Source organism: Acanthaster planci, linkage group LG07, assembly GCF_054643075.1.
Source record: "Acanthaster planci isolate LZ-2023a linkage group LG07, COTS_SCS, whole genome shotgun sequence".
NCBI lineage: Eukaryota > Metazoa > Echinodermata > Asteroidea > Valvatida > Acanthasteridae > Acanthaster > Acanthaster planci.
The window spans coordinates 21,434,518-21,454,939 of record NC_141783.1 but is presented as its reverse complement, the minus strand read 5'-3'; the positions used below and the strand labels follow the sequence as shown (position 1 = coordinate 21,454,939).

The following is a 20,422-nucleotide window of genomic DNA, read 5'->3' as shown; positions in this document are numbered from 1 at the left end:
CACTTGGTTTATTACAAACCCTCAGAAATCAAACAAACCTATAAACGACTGTTAAATGGAATGATGAATTTTTGAAGGATTTTGAAAATGGAAAAAATGATAGTCATGCCGGCTCAGCATCATCAACATTGAAAAATGCCCCGGCACGAAGTGGTTAAGCTGGTTCAGCGCGACTCTGGAACAGGTGTTATAGCCTTGGAGATCTATCAAACATTCTGAAGACTAACAGCCCTCTTCTAGTGTAACATATATCTGAAGTTTCTGAACCACATGTAAACTCTCTCTTTGGACATACATTAACATTAAACCGCCCTCCCCCATCACCTGCCCAATAGTGATTTATGAAACACATAGAGTAACAAACCTTCTACCAGTGCAAAGATTTGTCTGAAATATCTGAACCTTTGGTGAGCTTTGACTGTCTTGTATAAGCATTGCAAAGGGGTTGGGGGGAGAGAACTTACTCCCTTCATAGAGCCAAAAAAGGAGAAACAGAAAGAGAACAATTCACTTTGACTCAATCTATCTTCATGAAAAAAGTTACTGGGAGGGAACGTTACAAGGTCTTTAGAGTTTGGGGCATTGTTTAGGGAAGGCATGGCCCTCACTGTCCCCCTTTTGCTGGGAAGGAACACAAAATGTAAGTGAGGATGTCTGCCCCTACACAGGAAAATAACAACCAAATACACTTGGTTTATTACAAACCCTCAGAAATCAAACAAACCTGAAGCTATTAAATACTGGACGACTTACCTCCTTTCTGAATTGCAATGGCGACAAGATCATAAGACTTGCTGGTCAGTGTATGATGATGTCTGGTAAGACAGTAGTCTCCAGTCAAGGCTGGTGTATTGGATAACTTGGCTGAAACACAAACCAAATATGAAAGATAAACTTCATGGCTATTTAATGCATTTTGAAAAGCCAAACTGTTGAATAACTACATGTACATGTAGCTTCAATATATGCTTTATTTACACATAAGCAGTATTTTCCAAAGCTTCAAAGGAAACAGTCTGAAGTCAAAGGTAAACCAGGAAAAGAACAATAGTGTTTTGATGGCTATTTTGAACTTTAAAAGGTGAATCTATGAAATCAGGGTGGAAAGAAATTTAATGGCAGAATATGACTCCAAAATTGAACGCTGCAAGTCATGTTCATTTGAGACTATAGAAGAAATGCGTAACTAAACTAACTAGTACAAAACTTTGTTTTGAACAAACCAAGTGGGTCAAAGGTTGTCAGAAGAGTCATGACTTGCTCCTTCAGTTCAATTGTAAGTATCTTCTGTTGATTCATTTGAACATAGGAATGTGTCCACTTAGGCTTGAGATCTTCGTGTGCTGACAGACTGCCATGAGTTGCCTTCAGATGCTTTTGAGCGACACTAAAGTTTCCCTACTCAAACACAGAAACATGCAAAACAAAAGCAAATTTATCAAATTAAAGTAAAGAATATTTGGTATGATACTGCTTCAAGTTGCAATTCAGGCTGCTCAAGTCTGCATGCATAATATGAGGTAAAATATTCTGCATGAGAATTAACATTAGTGAAGTATTCAAATGGCACAGACAGTGTTCTTGGGGGACCACTTCTGTCATTCCAAGTTGTGAGATTTTCAAGTATAGACAACCATGTGTTTTGAAGATAAACATTACACTTATAACTGACATTTAACCTTGTGTAGAGGCAATATATAGCCATAGCCTTACCTGCTGACAGGCACTGTCTGCCATCCTCAGCCCCAGCCATAGCCTTACCTGTTGACAGGCACTGTCTGCCATCTTGAGCTCTAGCCACAGTCTCTCTCGTAAAATTCTCTTCTCAAGTGCTGTCTCCTCTTCCCCAGCTTGCTGAGATTCTGAGCGAATGAATCGACTGCCAAGTTTGTCCATGTATAGCAGCCTGATAGAAGTACAACATTAAGACTTCATTAAGCATAAAGGTACATGCGGTGGCATGAACTTAAGAAGAATTTAAAGGCAGATAACAATCTGAAACTGCAGGGAATGTGAGGAAGGTCCGTGTAAATTTTTTTTGTTCTTTTTTCAATTTTAAGTTTAAACTACATTTTAAAAATTGAAATAAGATGCATTTCCTTTTTCTAATTGAAACAAAAGCAAGAAAAAAGAATTTGCTTCTAATTTTGCATGTTTAAAATGATAAAAAGGGAAAATAACTTCTCTGAACTTCTACTTTAATCTGACTTTTGTATTACTGGATGCCTGCATGTAGTTTGTAGTATGGTAGACTGGTTTCCTGTTGTATCTATTGTGTAAGCAGCCACTGCATACTTCAAGTATGGCATCAGTTTCTAGGATCACCCTTCTGCTTTTAGATGCAACACTCCCATGTCCATCACGTTTTGCCTTCGCAGAGTTCCTCTGCGGGCAGCACATCGACAGCCACGAGGCATTGATTTCCTTTGACCTTGATTCGTTGTTTACCAACGTCCCCATAGATGACGCTTGCTGTGTGGCCCTTCGTCGCCTGGAGGGAGACCCTGAGTTGCCTGACCGGACACCGCTCTCCCCCACCAAGATCGTCTCCCTGCTAGAGTTTGTCCTGCGCTCCGTATTTCCAGTGGAGTGTACTACGAGCAGACAGACGGGGCAGCCATGGGTAGTCCGGTGTCAGAGGTCATTGCCAATCTCTACATGGAAGCATTCGAGGAGGAAGCCCTGCAGAGTTGCCCACCCGACTGCCGTCCTACCCTGTGGAAGCGGTACGTTGATGACACCTTTGTCATTGCACCACGGGATCAAGCCAGCTATCTACTCAACCACCTGAACAGCCTCAAGCCCAGCATTCGGTTCACCATCGAGATCGAGCAGGACAGCAGCATCGCCTTCCAGGACACCATGGTCCACAGGGAACCTGACGGCAGCCTGACTGGCACCGTGTACCGCAAGCCCACTCACACTGACCAGTATCTGGCTTTTGACTCACACCACCGAGAGTCCGTCAAAAGGGGTGTGGCCAAGTCCCTCCATGACCGCGCCTCAAGCCTAGTCACCAGACCACGCTGCACAGCCGCCGAGAGACACTGAGTCACCACTGCCCTCGTGGCGAACGGGTATCCAACATCATTCATCTGGCAGTCATCAAGATCCAAGACCAGCACCGAAGCGGAGCGACCGGAGTACAAGGCCTTCACCGTTCTTCCCTTCATGGACAGTATCTCTGGATGGCTAAAGAGGATCCTGGAGGACCACGGTGTCCGCACCGTGTTCCAATTGTCCACCACCTTAAGGAGCCAACCAGTGCCAACCAGTGCGTCCTAAGGATCCTATTCCACCTGAAAGACGTGGAGGAGTAGTGTACAGGATACTGTGCGGTGACTGCGACAAGGTGTATGTCGGCGAAACTGGCAGACCCGTCAGTGAAAGAATAGAGGAGCACCAGCGCGACATGAGACTCTCCCGTGTGGATTCGTCAGCGGTAGCCGAACACACCTGGGGAGCTGGTCACCACCCTAACTGGGAAGGCATGCCGTGCGTGGACCAGGACCATCATTGGTACACCAGACGCATCAAGGAGGCCATCCACATCCGCCTCACCCGACACAGCATCAAGAGAGGCAGCGGCATTGACATCCCCTGGTTCTAGCTCCCCACCATCCGTCAACACAATCACCGCACCACCGGAGCACAACGGAACCACGCCAAGGACATGCCCCTTCACGCCCATGGAGTGGAGCGTGCGACGCCCGAAATGTGTTCAAAAAGTGTGGGCCAGGTTTGGATATTTTAAGCATAGGAAGAATTCTTGTACTATGCAACAAATTCTTTGCAACCCTCTACTTAAACCATGTTTAATTCATGTAATTTGACAGTCAAAGATGTATTTCATGCTACAAAATGAAAATGGAACTATTTCCATTTCTCCTAAAAGTGCATTTAAAATTATCATATTACATGTTTTAACATTTAAAAAATAGTCGTTCTTCATCTTGTAAATAAAATGAGAAATGTTTTGTTTTTAATTTCATTTCCAAATGGAGGAACGAAGAGTGACTTGTTTTCTGTTTTCAAATTGAGAGAAAAAAGAACAATGAACCCAATTCCCTACCTGTTAGAGACAACATCATCCCATATGTTGATAGGATCCTTCTTAGAATCAAGATGACATCCAGACCATCTATCAAGGAGTTCTAAGGACTTCTGACAACCAATAGCTTCTTGCAGATCTATCAAAAACAATGTTTGAGTTTACAGTCTCACAAATACAGTGGACAGTTGTGAACGTTTCCATGGTATTTGTCCAAAAAAAGCAGAACACTACACAGTACATATTCTTGAGGTAGTTTCAGTCATTTGGAAAAGTTTAGAATCACACATACATAATGCATTAATCATAAGAAAAACCAAACTTAAATTAAATAATAATGGCAACTTATATTTAATTTCAATGCGTAATCTTAACATCTTGGTTTAACAAATATTTGACTTCATCTTATGATTTGAAATTTTCAGTCTTATATGGAGTGTGCCTTCCTCTTTTTCTGATGATTCAGACTGACTTTTTTACCCACCAAGCACTACAGACAAAATGCCATACAAGACCTACCTTTGCAAAATATTTCGTTAAAATGGGCTCATAGCACGACTTTGATGTTATGGACTACAGTAAAAATGTTATGTAATCATTCAATGAGACAATATGATGCAGGTCCAGCCTAACAAAAATATCAAAAAATGTCCATGTGATCTTAAACGTTTGCAAATGACTATAAATAAAAAGCTACATGTAAATCGCACAATGATCAAACCAACTTCAAACCTATTGCAGAAAATATAAGATGCTCACCTGGCTTGATGGCAAGTTTAAGAAAGTTTTGTTTTTCTGTGAGTCGTTGGATGCACTGCAGTTTAGCTCTGCGACTAGAGATCATTAAAGGACCAAGTCCTGACCAGTCCTAGGGAAAAAAGTAATTTATTCTCAATTGATCATTCTTTATTAGTTGTAATAGTAAGAACATGACAAGTAGAGACAATTGTATCTGTGCAGTCTTATTAGAGGATATCCACAGTTTTTGACAGGAACACTTTGGCAAACTAAAGATGGACAATTTTTACAGGCAACTGCTAGAACTTCAGACCTCTGTATTTGTAATTGTAAGGACATAAGGGACAGTGATCATTTAGTTCCAGTATGGAAAGGGCTCGACCCTACCCAGTCCGATATTAAGCCAGGCTGGTATTCAGCCTGCCCTAGTCCAGTACACAGGTGTTCTGACCTGTGCCCTTTGAAGTCAGTGAGGTGCATCAGTTTATTGCCCCTCAGAGAACAGCAAGAGCTGAACAAAAGAAGACTTTAATACCAGATTAAAGCCTACTAGTAAGAGTTGGCCGAAGTATTAATTCCTGCTGCTGGCTCGAGGTGGATTGGATTGTTTCGACTATTAACTCATGGGCAGTTTGAAGTTTTATAAACAGGAAAACAAAGAACGTTTAACTTCCTACGGCATGCAGTGCCAGTGCTGCATCAATGTGCTCTGGATTGGGCTTGGTCCAAAATTCTTTTAGCTGAACATTATTTTCGGATGAGTACCTTTCTGTTCTGACTGCCGGGTGGACCATCGTATGTATTAAGTGTGCAAGATCGGCAGTTTTCGGACATGCCTTCGTTCGAAGGACATACATGTACATGTACCTTTCAATGAAAAGAAGCACTAACTCTTTTCAACTTCCATTAAACCAAACATGGACAGAATGACTCTTAATATATGTGTTAGGTACTATGGTGGGAAAAAGTTTATACATTCTATACATTTGATAACTCAAACCATAGTGGATAAAAAATTCAAATTTATCCGGATTTTGAACCTACGAAAGTTCCCAAGTCTTGCTCACGCATACATGTGCATAAACAGGAAACACTACAAGCCCCCAGAGTGGCTTTTGGAGATGTTTTAAGTGGTAGATTCCTTATATTCAATAATTATTTTTGATGGCACAAAAACCCAAATCAATTCATTTATATCCAGGAATGACAAATTTACCTCGGGGTTTTAAAAGGTATTTGAGATCATTTTTTTCAGTGACCTCAGACATCATTTTTCATTCAGAAGGTGTTAAAACCAAAAGAATATAGCTCACAAGCAAATATATCATAGAAAGTGTACATGCATAACAATCATGGGGCTAGCAAAGTATTGACAAATGTGTTGGTTTAAGGGCATTGTTTGCAAAACCACAGGGGCTTTGATGTGAAGGTGAGGGAGGCTCCATTGTTACACAAAAGATACACTCCTGGCCAACACCTGGGCAGTGTATGGTTCCAGGTGGACGGTGGCTTTAATGCAATGCTTGGGAAGGGTTTCTATTCAAGACTTATCTAAGGGTTTCTATTGTTTAGTGTTGAGTGCAAAAAAACTGAAGGGGGTTTCTTCTGGGCTAGATTGTGGAGTCAAACTACAAATAATAGACTCCAGGATGGATGAGTGTTTGATCCAACTGCCAGCATATGCAGCAAGGTATGAGATGGAGAGAGCCCCCCCCTGCTTTGTGTTGGTCATTGTCTCGCAGGAATCTGGGGAATTCCTTTCAGACATCTTGGGGGGGGGATGTGTTAAGTAACAATAGTCTGGAATGTGTATAGGGATTGGACATGTTGGGGGGGTACCGCTCGGTCTAATTTCTTGCTGGGTATAACTGCCAGACCAGTCTCCAAGTCTGGTAGCTGGTCCCGTATGAAAAGGGTTTTTGCTACCAGACTAGCTTACCAGGGGCCCTTCCCTTACCGGATCTAAATAATGGTCAACATACCTAAGGCCAAATTCTTGTAAACTTAATCTACTCAGGATCAGTTATAATTAAAAATATAAAAAATATTCAAAACTCTGTGCTCTCCTTTGGTTGACAGATGGTAGTGTTAATGAGTGGAAATAATCAGTCTGGTTTCCTGCCTGTATGCTCCCGAATGAAACAAATGTAAGGTACAGTCAGTTTAATGACTAGTTCTGAAAATGCTTGAAAGTTTTCAGTCCAAATCTGAAAAACATATGAAATTACATGGACAATGAAAGCAGATACTTACATGAAGAAATGATTGCCTGCAGTTTGCTAAGTAGAACATAGCTCTGTCATAGTCTTCCTGAATTGTATAAAGAGTTGAAAGTTCCTCACTGTAGCGAGCCTGTGTGGGAAAAATTTTAAAAATTCACTGGTTCATATGCTTTAAAAAGTTACGGCTAAACGTTGTTGAAAAAAATGTTATTTTCAGTCCAAATTTTGTTGCCTCACTCCCAAAGAAAGTTTCTAGGGGGCAAGAAAATTTGGTCCAAAAACAAGATGCTTTCTCTACCCTTTTTTCAGCAAAGTTGTTGAAGGACAAACCTATGCATTCAGGCAATGATCCAAAGCTTCCATGACCAAATTACACTCTATCCAAAGCCATTATATACAACTCAAACAAATATAGAATATTTTGTTACATATGGCTATTATTAGCTGAGGTGAAAATGAAGGGATTAAATGAGAACTTACCTGTTTGAGATTTAATCCCAATTTTATGAGAAAGGGCGTGCGAGATATTAAATGAGATTCCAGCCATGCACATGCGCAGTCATAATTGAAAACCAGGATATGAGGTCAAATGAAAAACCTTATCCCAGTTCCAACTAAAGGGATCAATGAGAACTTGTCCTACTGATAGAGAAATAGGGCGGGAGAGGCAGGCACGTAATCTCTCGCTCCCCCTTTCTCATAAAATTGGGATTAAATTTCAAACAGGTAAGTTCTCATTTAATCCCTTTATTTTATTTTGAAATCTCGCCAGAGATTCTGTGATATGTTGAAAGGCATCTGGCCGCATATCCAGTATGGGGTTTGTATTGGGTGATTCTTTGGCATAGGATGGAACACTAGTGTTTTAATGCAGCTGTTGAACTCCAATACGCGGCTTTCATCTGTACCATACAAACTGTTAAAGGAAAATACAGCTTTTCTTTCTAGCTTAAATGTAGCTGCGTCACTAACTCGCACCAAACATTAGTGACAACTGTCTTTGACTATCTATCCATGCTCCAATCAAGCCTTGGTCACTGTATTCTTATGTGGCATTCACAAACATTGCCTTCTGTAAGATGATATATCAATCAAGCAATTCCAAGTTAAGACATGAACAAATACAATGTGTAGTCCATGGCAGGTTACAAGATGACTGGAATCGCAAAATACATGTCCAATATTCGCTGACGCTAGGGAAGATCAATATTTGTCTCCTCACTGATGTTTATGACATGCCGCATCAGCATTGAACCATGGTAATGCTCTGGAATTACCCTAGAGACAGCCAACATATAGAAACCATTAGGTCAATAACAATATATGGACGGAACTATTCACAGACAATCCATGTGAGTCATTTATGCACAACTGTTAAGCAATGCATGTCACATTTCCTGAGGTGCCCAAAGTGGTTTGTTGTAGAACCTCTGAAAGGTGGTCTCTGAAGCCCAACCTGCAGTCCGAAGGATATCAGGGATAGGCACTCCCGCTCTGTTTGCAGCAGATGCGGCAGCTGTTCGCGTGGAATGAGCCTTAAAGCATGAAGTGTCCACATCCCCTTTGATGTAACACTATGTTGATCCATCTTGTGACAGAGTCCTTACTGACAGCACCGTGTTGAAGCCTGTAACTGATTAGAAGCTGGTTTTCTTTGCGTTGACCCCGATTCCTGAGCGAACTGGTTTGTGCCAGGTAGTGTTTAACCCCTTCTCGGCGGGAGTTTCTTTCCGAAAGCCGACTCCAAGAATTCCAGCCTCGCTTGGCCACGAAGGCCACCTGCCAAACCGCAAATTCTCGGTTTGTGGCCCAGCGTGCTCTGCACGCTTTGAATTACACGGTGAAAAGGCTGATTGTTCGGTGGCATGCGGCTCTACTCAAGCTTCCACATTCCTGTTGCCTCTTTTCAAAGTGGGGACTATTGCGAAGCTGGTGATTACGATGCAAAATCGGACTTTTCATTTCTGGGCTACACACAAAGACCAATTACCACATACACAAGAGCCAGGGTCTGCCTTCTTTCACTGTGTTCGCTTGAGTGTGGGCCGAGAATAATACCTGAAAAGTGGGATGAGGATATCAATTTTTACGGCGGCTATAGCCGCCTCCAGGTGCTAAGGGGTTAAGGTAGGTGTACACACACAGGCGTCTGTCCGGGGGATAAGCTTTAAGTTTGATGATCATTCCAGTGTTCCCTGGTTTACTTTGCTTGAGCAGATTCCGAATGGTGAAGATGGCAGAGCTGGCTTTCAACTGCATCTTGTCCAGGTGTAGTTTGTGTAACTTCTGTGTTCTCTGTGCTGTAACCAATGCCAGAAGCATGACTGGTTTCAATGTCAGTTCCTTTAGTGAGAGCATACGGGCAGGAAACAGTTTACACAAATAGTCAAACACAGTTTTCACATCCCAGACCACGTGTACCTTGGGGCTGGAGGTCTTCGGGTATATGCCCCTTTCAGGAATCTGACAATAAAGAGGTGTGTACCCACAAATTTTCCAAACTCCAAGTGATAGCCATTGATGGCCTCTAAACTCACTTTGTAAGAGGTTAGTCTTTCCCATTCTCTGCTAAATAGCCTCAATTGACCACCTACATGTACATGTTTTTTCTGTAAATGCATATTACAGCCCTTTGATGTGTATACCTACCTCAAGTGCGGTAGGTCTTGCCTGGCCTGCCAGGTAATCATCTACTGTAGGTTGGTTTCTTGGCCTGGCTATTCTTTTGTTGGCCTTGGGTGTACTGTCTCCCTTGATATTGGTTGGTGCGGTGGCGTGGGAACTGTTTCAGCTTCAGCTGAGTGTGGCTCCCCCCCTAAAAAAAGAGCTTTGTTAGTTCTAGAGATATGTCCACCTGTTTTCCAGCCTGCAGCTTGGACGCATTTGTTTGCACAAGGGTGAAAACTCCCTCGTTGTTCGCGTGTGAAGTGCATCACCCCCATCATGGCCTTCTGCTACTCATGGAGTTCTTTCACCTGTTTACCCAGGTCATCGCCACACAACCACTGTGTAACCTTCATTGACGGTCTGCACAGATGGGCATATTTTTGGTTCAGGTATGGCTGGATGAGCTCCTCATGGAGACTATTGAGTTCAAAGTTGGCCGAGGCCAGAAGGGCAAGCCCATCTTCCTGTTCAGTGGTTAATGGACCATTAAGGCACGAGCAAGAGCAGTGACCCCCCTTATGAGGGGTTTCTGCACCATTTGAAGCTTCAGGTCTCTGGAGTGGGTTTTTGCTGAGATATTGTACCAGATTTGTGGGTTTACTTTGGGCACTGTTAAAGCCTCAAAGTTACTGGGGCACTGACATGTGTCTACAGTGTCATTCAGATTCTTTTCTTCCAGTTTTTCTGTTGGAAGAAAAGTTAGGCTGTTTGCTATGTCCTCCTTAATAGGATTTCCAACCCCAGATGGAACAGTAAACCGGGAAGCAACCCTTTGTCCATAGGCAGTGCCTGTGGTTTTGCAGTCTGGTCGGAGTATTACTGGCCTGTGAATTTTGAGTCTGGGTTTTGTCGGTTCATGGACATTAGTCCACTAGCACAAGCAGGTTCAAAAACCATGTCATCATCCGTTGGGTCACACAAATAGACCTCATCAGTAGTACATGTATTGTCTGTGCCTGCATAGCTATTGTAGCTAGTGGTGTCATCGTCAGCTGCTGCCAGGTAAGGTGCCAATGCACCCATGATCATTTCTTGAAAACTCTGTGTTTCTTCCGCCTGCTTCCTCATAAGTTCCTCGAGTTTTTCAAGTCTGGCTATAGCTGCATCGTCCCTAGACTTGCTAGAGTGTGACTTTTTTGGCTTTGACTGGTCCGAGTTGCTCAAACTCGTCGGCTTGGTTGGCATGCGTGGCGGCAACATCGTTGCGCTTGAAGTAGTTGAGGCATGTGGTGCATGTTACATGCGTGTTGGTTGTGACAACCGCCGTGCTAATACATGTTGTGTACAGCAGTACTGGTGCAAGCCGCCCGGTTTGACTGGGTGTTTTTGCCTGAGTTTATCAGTTGTTTCCCAACAATCTGTGTAGACTTTGATTTTCCTGTTGTGTCCATGATTATCACGGAGTGAAATCAGGCAAACAAAGGTTCTCACGAACTGAAGATTACTTGGATGATCGTGGCTAAAAGTATATTGTTTCACAGTTACTGCTGAAACTGCACCGTGGTGTAATGACTGCGCATGCGCGTGGCTGGAATCTCTCCTGATTTTATGATTGAAATGACGCACTTTGTGTAAGCGTAACATGTAATATTTTGTGGTTACTTAAGTTTGGAGAGGATAATGGACTCCTCAAATAACTTGAAGGCCAGCGTCAGTTACCTCGAGGAAAGCTCGTTTGTCAGCATCAGACATAGACGCATCAATGAACTGAAGCAGAGTTTCATCTTCTCCTCCTTCCATTAATTGCTTCAGCATACTGCGCATCATATGCGGTAGATACAGCTCCTAGAAAAATAGAAAATGAACTATGTAATGTCATCATCTGTCAAGAAATAAAAAGTCCTGTGTAGAACCTATATTACAGAATTTTACAAAGAGCACAATTCCCTTGGAACACTTGTAAACATTGTAAACAAAAAACAAACAAATAGGTATGTTTAAATTCCAAGTAACAAACGACAGCAAAAGTTTCAAATTACAAATTACACCAACACCTTTCTGATAAATAATCCTTCAAAATTCTACCTGATAAAAAGTATCAGACCAAATCTTGCCAAGGTCATGAGGGCTGTTGTCATCAATGTTTACTGTGGAGTAATTCTGAAGTTCTTTCCACTGGGTCAGTTGGTTGCAGCACTGAATATGCACAATGAGGCACACAAGAAAACAAACATGAGTTATAAGCCTGCAGTTAATTGACAAAGTTTAATTGAATGGTTAATTTGTTTTTTCAAATTATGCAAGCTTAACACATTTTAAAACAAACACATTATCTTTCTTGATTTTTAAAAGCATTTTACAAATTCATGCAACCCAGCCTTTCCTTGAATATGTCTCAGAGCTTGAACGTTAAGATTTTGGTTCCACAAGATATCAGTGTTGCAGTCGAGAAAACTTAAGGCCTACACAAGACTACACAAGACCAGCACAAGGCCAACACAAGACCTCCAGTCTGAATTCAAGTCACAAGCTATTTGAACTGCAACAAAAGCATTCCTTTGTCATCATTCACACAGTTATTGTGACTGGTTTGTGCATGGTCTTACGCATGGTCTTGTGTCTGGTCTTGTGATGGTCTGGACTACAACACTGCAAGATATTTGCCGTTCTTTTGTGCCAATTAAGAATTGGTTTTGGTTAAACAAGAAGTGATATACAATTGAACACTGGACACATCGATCAGTTAACAGAATAACTGAATACCACTAGCCATTCTGTGGTAATATACTTCTTGGTATTATCTCCTATGTTGTTCAATAATGTCATAGAAAGTGTTTTCCGCAGCATTTTGAAATGCAGGAAGTTGAAAAAGCTTGCACACAAGCTCCTTTTGAGAGAGCCCCAAGTGATCAAACTAATTGTAAATTCAATCTGAAGAGGTCAAACTAATTGTAAATAATTCATTCCTAAACAGCTAATTGTTTGGAGAAATATGCCAATTTTAAGTTCATCCATACTTGACAGAAGTGCTGTTGCGAAAAGTTGAGCTTAGATGCGAAGGGCACCACCGCGCGATGACAACAAAAAACCCTGCGAGTCACTGTCATGCCGCTCACACACGGAGCATGAAAATCCATACCAAATAATGGCCGGATAAAGGACGGTAGGGAATCTGTTTCACTACTTTTAATTAATCTTTGGGTTAAAGGAGTAATTTCTATAATTAGATAACTGATCCTTATAAAGAGTGATTAACATTTAGACACAAAATTCCATTCCAAAATCTCAGAATCCTTAACTGTCGGAAATACATGTCATTCCTCAATCATCATCGTAAACAAACATAAATGCGCCCTCTTCTTGGATTCCTCGTATAGGACTATCTTTCCTAAATACATGTACTTGTTTTGAATCATGTTTTCTATCAGAACGGGCTTCCCATGCATGAATCTAGATGGAGATTATCGATGCAGAGATAATAAGCATAACCAAGACCGAGTACCATGCCCAGTGTCTCCATCGGACATTCCTTTGGTAGTCCCACACCGCGTCAATCCACAACAAGTGCTATTATAAGTTGTGAATTTTAATCTTACATTAAGTCTAGACTCATCCCACAAATCCTCCTCAACTTGAGACACAGCTCCTTCATCCCAATCCATTTCAAATGCCTAGAGAAGAAAACCATATAATAAGAATAACAATTTAAAACTCAAGCATTAAAATCAGACACCACATTCAGGTTATCAAAAATGAAGTTTAAATACATAAACATGCTACATAATGTTCTCGTCTGCCCCTTTGTCTGCCATAACTTATCTATTACCCCTCCTACTGGTATGTTGTTAACCGTTGCTCAGATTACCTTTATCAAGACTCCAATTGTTTTTCATATGCATTCTGCCGTGAATATTAATTGAAGTCTATCCTTATGACCTACCTGATTGTAGAGTTTGAGAGCTGTTGAGTAGTCTCCTCTTGCTTCTGCTTCTAATGCTGTCTTAGTGATCTCATGGGTACCAATGCAAGCACTAAATACACCCTGCACTGCATCAAAGTCCCCAAGGGCTTTGTACAATCTACAGGGTGTAAAATGAGATGTAGGCATTGACCAAGTGCATTCAAATAAACCCACCAAATGCAGAGAATAACACCAGCAATACAGAGATATCTATGACAATTTGTGGTTGCTTTTCCTTATGCTAAATGACTATAAAATGCTAAAACTCAATTCTGTCAACAGTAATGTGCTTCACTATTCCATAACCAGTTAATTCATTCTGAGAATTATTGATGATTGTTTGTATGCCATGCCCTATTTATAACTTGCTCAATCAAGGTGCTTACTTCTGAAGGTGGTTGCTACATCCTGTTCCTATTTCATAGAAAAATAAAGCTCCCCTAACTTAGTAATTTGTGCGAACACTTTTGAACCATTCCAATTCTATGGGCAATTAAATCCACGCGATAAATAATATGATCATATATTCTGTCACCATGGTAAGCTAGTTAATTCCAGGTATTATTTTTGGGTTATAACTCATGCACTTTGCTTCTACAAGTATGTGATTCTGTCTGTTGATGGCTCCTATGTCCCACTCTTCTTTCACACCTAATGAGTTCACTCCAACAGATTATGTCTGGTGATGGCTCCTACGTCTCACCCTTCATGGACACCTAGCTAGTTCAATCCAAGAGCTGATGTCTGTTGATGGCTCCTACGTCCTACCCTTCATGGACACCTAGCTAGTTCAATCCAAGAGCTGATGTCTGGTGATGGCTCCTACGTCCTACCCTTCATGCACACCTAGCTAGTTCAATCCAAGAGCTGATGTCTGGTGTTGGCTCCTACCGGTACGTCCTACCCTTCATGCACACCTAGCTAGTTCAATACAAGAGCTTATGTCTGGTGAAGGATCCCATATCCTACTTTTCTGTCACACCTAATTAGTTCAATCCAAAAGCCGATGTCTGGAGATGGCTCCTATGTCCTATTTTTCTTTCACACCTAATTAGTTAAATCCAAGAGCTCATGCACGGTGATGGTCCCAATGCAATCTTCCCTTCTTTCATACAAGTTGGATACTTTCAAAAATGTAAAGTGACAGCCAAATTAACCCTAACTGCCCATAGCCCATCAAACTTCAACAGCAGGTTTTGCTAGGTTTTGGCTTGTTCAGTACCACACCTTAAGCACATGGTGTTGGACTATGCTAGATTTGGTACAGTAGGCCCAGGGTGATGGTATTTAATTTTGGCTGAGCTGGTACTGTCAGGTCAGCATCTTGGTTACAACAGTGGGTGTCGGACTCTGCTGGGTGAACAGACACCGGTGGCTCTGGCTGGCTGGCCAGTAGAGCTCACTGGATAAACACCCAGTGACCTCTACTGACCAGTGTTGGACCATGGAGGAAGGACACAGAAGAAGTATGAATTGCTCGGGCTATAACATCTGGCCAAATACCCCTTTTCAGCATACCCTGTATGTCCATAGCCAGAGCACAGCGCATGGCCGCTACTCACCACCTGTTTTGCAACCATAAGCCCTCTTTGTACCCTATGATCATCGCCGCAATTTTTCATTGGTAATCTGCATCCCTAAAACGTTGTGTACTGCAGTATAGGAAGTTGAATATTCATGTCATCGTTGGTGCTTGATATGATCCGACAACAACATCAAATTTAGTGCTTGCATAGCTGCTTTTACGAGGCTGTGTACCCGAAGTGTTCATGTGCAGTTGTTGCCCTTATCGAACGCTTTCTTCTGGACTTCTTTTGGGAATAAATAGCCAAGCTGTTTGTAAGATTTTGTGTTTTGTTTGAGTCACTTTTATTATGGCATTTGTACAAAGGCGTATTTTACAAGATCTCATGATCACTCCCCGTGATGAAATAGCACATTTTGTTCCTAATGAACTGAGCTTTCCAGAAGTAGTGAAGATTTTGATGGCCAGTCTTAGCCAATTTGTACCTAGTCTTTGAACACTGATGTATTGGACCGAGGAGACTAGAATTACAAACTTTGCATGGATAATGAAACAGTGTGTCAAAATTTAAAAAGTTTATTTATGATGGCAAAAGTAGGTCTAATATCAGGATTTTTTCTCTCTCTATTTCTTGGTCACAGCAATAATTTGTATTTAATTTCAACCAAAAAAATACAAGCATTGCCAGGATATTACCGGCCCCGCTTGTCTGGCTAAGATGCAGGCAGCAATAAGGCATTTTTGGAATGTTTTCTATTATTTGTCAGACTCAGCGGCGACCATCATTGGACGCTTTGAAGTGCCTGAGTTACAACTCCTTCTGTGTCCCTCCTCCATGGTTGGACTGTGTGTGTGTACATATAGTGTGTGTACATGGATGGTAATATTGCACTAACTAGTAGTACTGGGTGTTTGAACTGGTCAGCATGGTCAAGGACACTATACGTGTATTTTGCATACAAAGGTAAGACTGGTACATTTACTTACAGGAGGGTATTGGAATTTATATAGAATGTGAAAAATTCCACACAGTTATTGGTATTGTACATAGATGCATGATGTGTTCTACAAAGGTAAGTATTATATAATATCCATACCAAGGTATGCATAATATGTATTTTTTTGTAATAAAAATACCAACATTTCCTATAAATATCAGTGCAACACAAGATTCACCCCAGTTTCATTTTGAGAAAAGTCTCTCAACATGACTGCAAGGGAGGTGAAAAATTTACAGCAAAGTTTGAGAAGTGAAGAGCGAGAAACTTTCATGGAGAATGTTATGGATACATCAAAGAAAAGGACGCATCTAGAGCATGGCGAGAGATCTTCAAAGGATAAGGGAAAAGGAGATAAGAAGAAAGGAAAAGGAAAGGCTCTATAACAGTACAAGGATGCCAATTGTATGGCCAGAAGAAGGAAACAGGAGGATGAAGAGCTCAGAGCAGCCATCAGAGCTAGTTGCAAGGAGACAGGAATACACATGGGGAAAAGCTACAGAGCTGTGGTTGAGACCTTGCTGTTGGTGAGGCTAACAGAGGAGCACCACAGTGTTTTGTAGAGAGCACTGACAGTGGGAATACCATAGCAGAGGAGAGTGATATGACCCCACCACCACCACCAAAGAGAGCCAAGACCAAAGCCAAGAAGATGGAGAGTGGGCCGTCCAGTGGTCTGACTGACGAGGATGATGAGAGTGATGCTGCTTCTGCACCACCTCCACAACCACCAAAGAGAGCAAAGCCAAGAAAGAAAGGAAGGAAGTCGGCCAAATACCATTCCGCTGGTTCTGACAATGACCCGGATCCACAGTTTGTCTTCCAGCCAGACTACCCTCCTGATGAGGATGGTTGGACCCGGTCCCTTTCTGATGTGCCAGTTCACACCTTGATGGGCCTTGTCAAGATCACCAATTACAAGAAATATTGGTCAATAGAGCCAGGCCTCAGAAACAAACTAATCTCGACAACCATGGTCCGCAACTGCTTTGACACACTTAATCACCACCTCACTTGTAACAACCCAGCCAAGCATCCCGACCTCATTCGTGAGAAGGCAGCACGCTACCCGGCAAAGAGGAAAAGCCCACTCTACCCCCTCAAGCCCATCTGGGATAAGGTGCTGAAGAGATGCGGAAAGAAATATCATCCCCGGCTTGAACTGTCCATTGATGAAGCCATGATTAGGTATTGAGGTTTTAAGGTGAACGTCCGCAAGTTCTTCATGCCGCTAAAACCGATATGAGTGATTTATGCCATTGCAGAGGCAGCAACTGGAGTTTTCCTAAACTTCATGATACACCCCATTACAGATCAGCCAGCAAAGATGGTAGATATTGTCATGGAAGTGGCTAAGCATCATTTGGGAGTGTATCACCACGTCTTCACAGACAGGTTATACACCTCTGTCTCCCTAGCCCGTCGCCTCCTTGCAAAGAAGACGTACATAACTGGCACCGTCAAATCCAATAGCAAAGAATTCACAACCAAAGACACCAACCCACAGCAACAAAAGATCAAGCAGATGAAGAAGACCAAGCGAGGAACAGTTTGACAGGTTATATACTTTTCGAGTGCAGGGGCCTTGGATAAAGAGTACAGGCCACAATTAGCTCCAACATAGATATGCAATTGACCAGGAACTGTGCTAGGGAGTGGCCGTGAGCTCACCCATGAATAAATGCCTGTGAACTCCCCCAAACTCTGATTTTCTATTGTAAGTACATGTACATTGGCTCATTTTGTTAGGTTCGGTAGCATCCTTTTCTAATCACTAGACAATGCATAGACCCATCTGTACCAAACTGACCAAACTCCAACTGTTGGAGTTTGCCAGGTCTAGTACTGTATGCTGTATGAGCCCTGTTGGAGTTTGGCAGCTTTGGTACCAGTAATTACTGAAATTGTGCACAGCTGTTGGAGTTTGTTAGATTCAGTACTATTTCTAGTGCAAGGGCCTAGGGAGTTAGGGTTAATATCCTTGTACACTTAGCTAGCTCAATTCAAGAGCTTATTTCAGATAAATCTCTTATGTATTTTAACCTTCTTTCATACCTAGCTAGTTCAATCCAGGTGCTTATTTCTGGTGATGGTTCCCTGGAGACAAAACGTGCTCTCTTTGCACTTTTTTCCTCTTGCCATGGCTTCTGGATCAGGTTCTCTTCCAGTAGACGGATCCCTGAGAAGAGTAATTCCATTAAAAATCCATAGCTTGTTTTCATAAAGACAGAGACTAAAGAAAACGGTTACAGTAGCAAACGTTGAGAGGAATAAATACATGTAAATCTGTTGGAAAGGACAACATGTAGACAGTAGGACATTCATTTTTTCCCCCCAAGCAAATCCTTTCTTCTTTATGGACACTTTTTGCTCTTGGTACTGCCCTCCTCATAGCCTGTCAGTCACAAATTATAATGGGGGTGGTTCACAACTTGGCATGCTGCCAAGAGGTTGCCAGAGAGAGGCCATTTGCCAGGCTTATGGTGGATAAAAATATGGCCGACTCCCTGCAATTTGCATTTGGATAAATGTCGGTAGACAACTTAGAACAAATTTGTTAAAGATCATGGCATTCTTGCTCACAAAAACCATGCTCTTGATTAATTAAAACTGATACTCAAAATGTTTTAGAATCCTTAGCCCAGGCAAACAAATGTTAGGAACAATTCAAACTCCCCCCCCCCGGCACACATTGTGCGACTGTTTTTCAACAATGCACTGTGAAAAAGGCTTCTCTGTGGCAACCTCTTGGTTGCACAGTGCACTATGAAATGCCTTTATTACAGCTTTTACCTATGTGCATCTGCTGACTAGTCAAACTGGCTGTGCTTATTGTTGAGGGCACAAGAGTCAACTGTTCACTGTGGTAGTAGCTAATCTCCTATAAAACAAAATGAATACATACATTTCATTTAAAAACAAGATACTTAAGGGCTGTAAGAATACAGTTTTTTAAAATTGTGATTTGAAAACAGGTTTCCTGTAGTGAAATAAAAGTGTTACTTTTAATTGCTATGAAATGAAACTTATTAATTTGTATTCATACCGCAATACAAGAAACTTGAAGTCGCAACGAGTCACAATTTACCAGTCATGTCTTATCACAATATCAAGATAATGTAATTTACTGGCCTTCAACAATGTGAGAAAATCTCTACAGCAGTGATGGATGGTACATGCACACAGTTGTGAAATGATTACCTGTACACAGCTGATAAATGGAGGGAAGTATTGAGTGGATGTGGACAGCATTGTGTTGAGATGTCGATTGATTTCCACTTTGGTACTTTCTGCCTCTCTCTCTGTTTTGACTTCCTCAATCTCAGAGAATATTCCTCTAAAGAGAGAGCTGAACAGGAGCCTTGCTAAAGATGCATCTCGCTAATAACAGAAATATTAAGAAATATAGTAATAATACAAGCATCTTTGAAAACATGATTTGGTTTGTCAGTGAAGGGCTGTTTTAAATTGCCTATATATAGCTTGTGCAATGGTGATCATTATTAGGCTAACTGTACTATGACAAGAAGGAAAATGCGACAGACTCTATCAAAATGGGTATTATGGAACTTTTTTTCAAAATGAGTCACACACACATTTGAATTTGTTACTTTATAAGCTTTAATTAAGTGTAGGTTTGAACCCTGTGGAATTTTGCAATCTGTAGATATATTGATTTTTGCATAATCATAAACATTAAAAGAATTGCTTTCAGAGATAAAGCCCTTTAAACACAGGAAGTGGAAAAAGAAATCAGCCATTAAAAAGAAAGTCTCTTGACACCAATAGCAACACTTAAGTTTCATGTATGAATTGTGAAAGTACGTATATAATAGAAGCCAATAAACCAAGAAGTGAAAAAAACACCTTGTCCACAGAAAAAATCCTTAACATGAAAAATACCAGAGTCCCCTAATACCCTTTTTCGCAAAGCAGGTCACAAATACGGATAACATCTTTAATCCATCAGTTGTAAATCCTTCATCTGTAAATGAAAGATTTCAAATATGTTTCAGTGTAAAATAAATGAAAAGAGGCCAACAGAATTTGAACATAAGTAGAGCAGTTTTTGAATAATACATAATGTCAATGTTACTTGCACGTTCAATAGTGTTGATGATGTCCGTAATTTCAGTTTTTGGATCAGTCACAATTTCTTACCTGTGCTAATGCTTGCAGAGGCGCAATCAAATCTGAATATTTTATCTGAATATCTGGTAGGTCTCCAGTTCTGTAACGTCTGTACATAGTAACAGTACTGAACTTCCGCTCTCTCTGCTCCTCAAGAATTTTCTAGAAAAGCAGAAATAACATACTATA

General features: G+C 41.4%; 2 protein-coding genes and 1 pseudogene across 6 annotated transcripts in view; 1 reads left to right on the top strand and 2 right to left on the bottom strand.

Moving 5' to 3' along the window:
- LOC110990345 (DNA-dependent protein kinase catalytic subunit-like) overlaps positions 1–20,422 on the bottom strand; it is a 70,078-nt gene that overhangs the window by 14,308 nt on the left and 35,348 nt on the right. For all 5 annotated transcript variants that reach the window (XM_087139065.1, XM_087139066.1, XM_087139067.1 and 2 more), the window contains 14 exons: positions 20,264–20,395; positions 19,304–19,483; positions 18,896–18,983; positions 18,158–18,281; positions 13,559–13,697; positions 13,215–13,289; positions 11,704–11,814; positions 11,338–11,463; positions 7,043–7,141; positions 4,811–4,919; positions 4,073–4,190; positions 1,762–1,906; positions 1,224–1,398; positions 754–864 (listed from right to left, as the gene is read on the bottom strand). In XM_087139065.1, the coding sequence (XP_086995191.1) occupies positions 754–864; positions 1,224–1,398; positions 1,762–1,906; positions 4,073–4,190; positions 4,811–4,919; positions 7,043–7,141; positions 11,338–11,463; positions 11,704–11,814; positions 13,215–13,289; positions 13,559–13,697; positions 18,158–18,281; positions 18,896–18,983; positions 19,304–19,483; positions 20,264–20,395 (1,732 nt within the window). The remainder of the gene's footprint in view (positions 1–753; positions 865–1,223; positions 1,399–1,761; positions 1,907–4,072; positions 4,191–4,810; positions 4,920–7,042; positions 7,142–11,337; positions 11,464–11,703; positions 11,815–13,214; positions 13,290–13,558; positions 13,698–18,157; positions 18,282–18,895; positions 18,984–19,303; positions 19,484–20,263; positions 20,396–20,422) is intronic.
- LOC147798703 (uncharacterized) lies at positions 8,400–10,878 on the bottom strand (annotated as a pseudogene).
- On the top strand, positions 16,269–16,665 carry LOC147798702 (uncharacterized). The gene is made up of 2 exons (XM_087139218.1): positions 16,269–16,479; positions 16,531–16,665. Exons 1-2 carry the CDS (start codon positions 16,312–16,314, stop codon positions 16,663–16,665), a joined length of 303 nt encoding a protein of 100 aa, XP_086995344.1. The 5' UTR covers positions 16,269–16,311.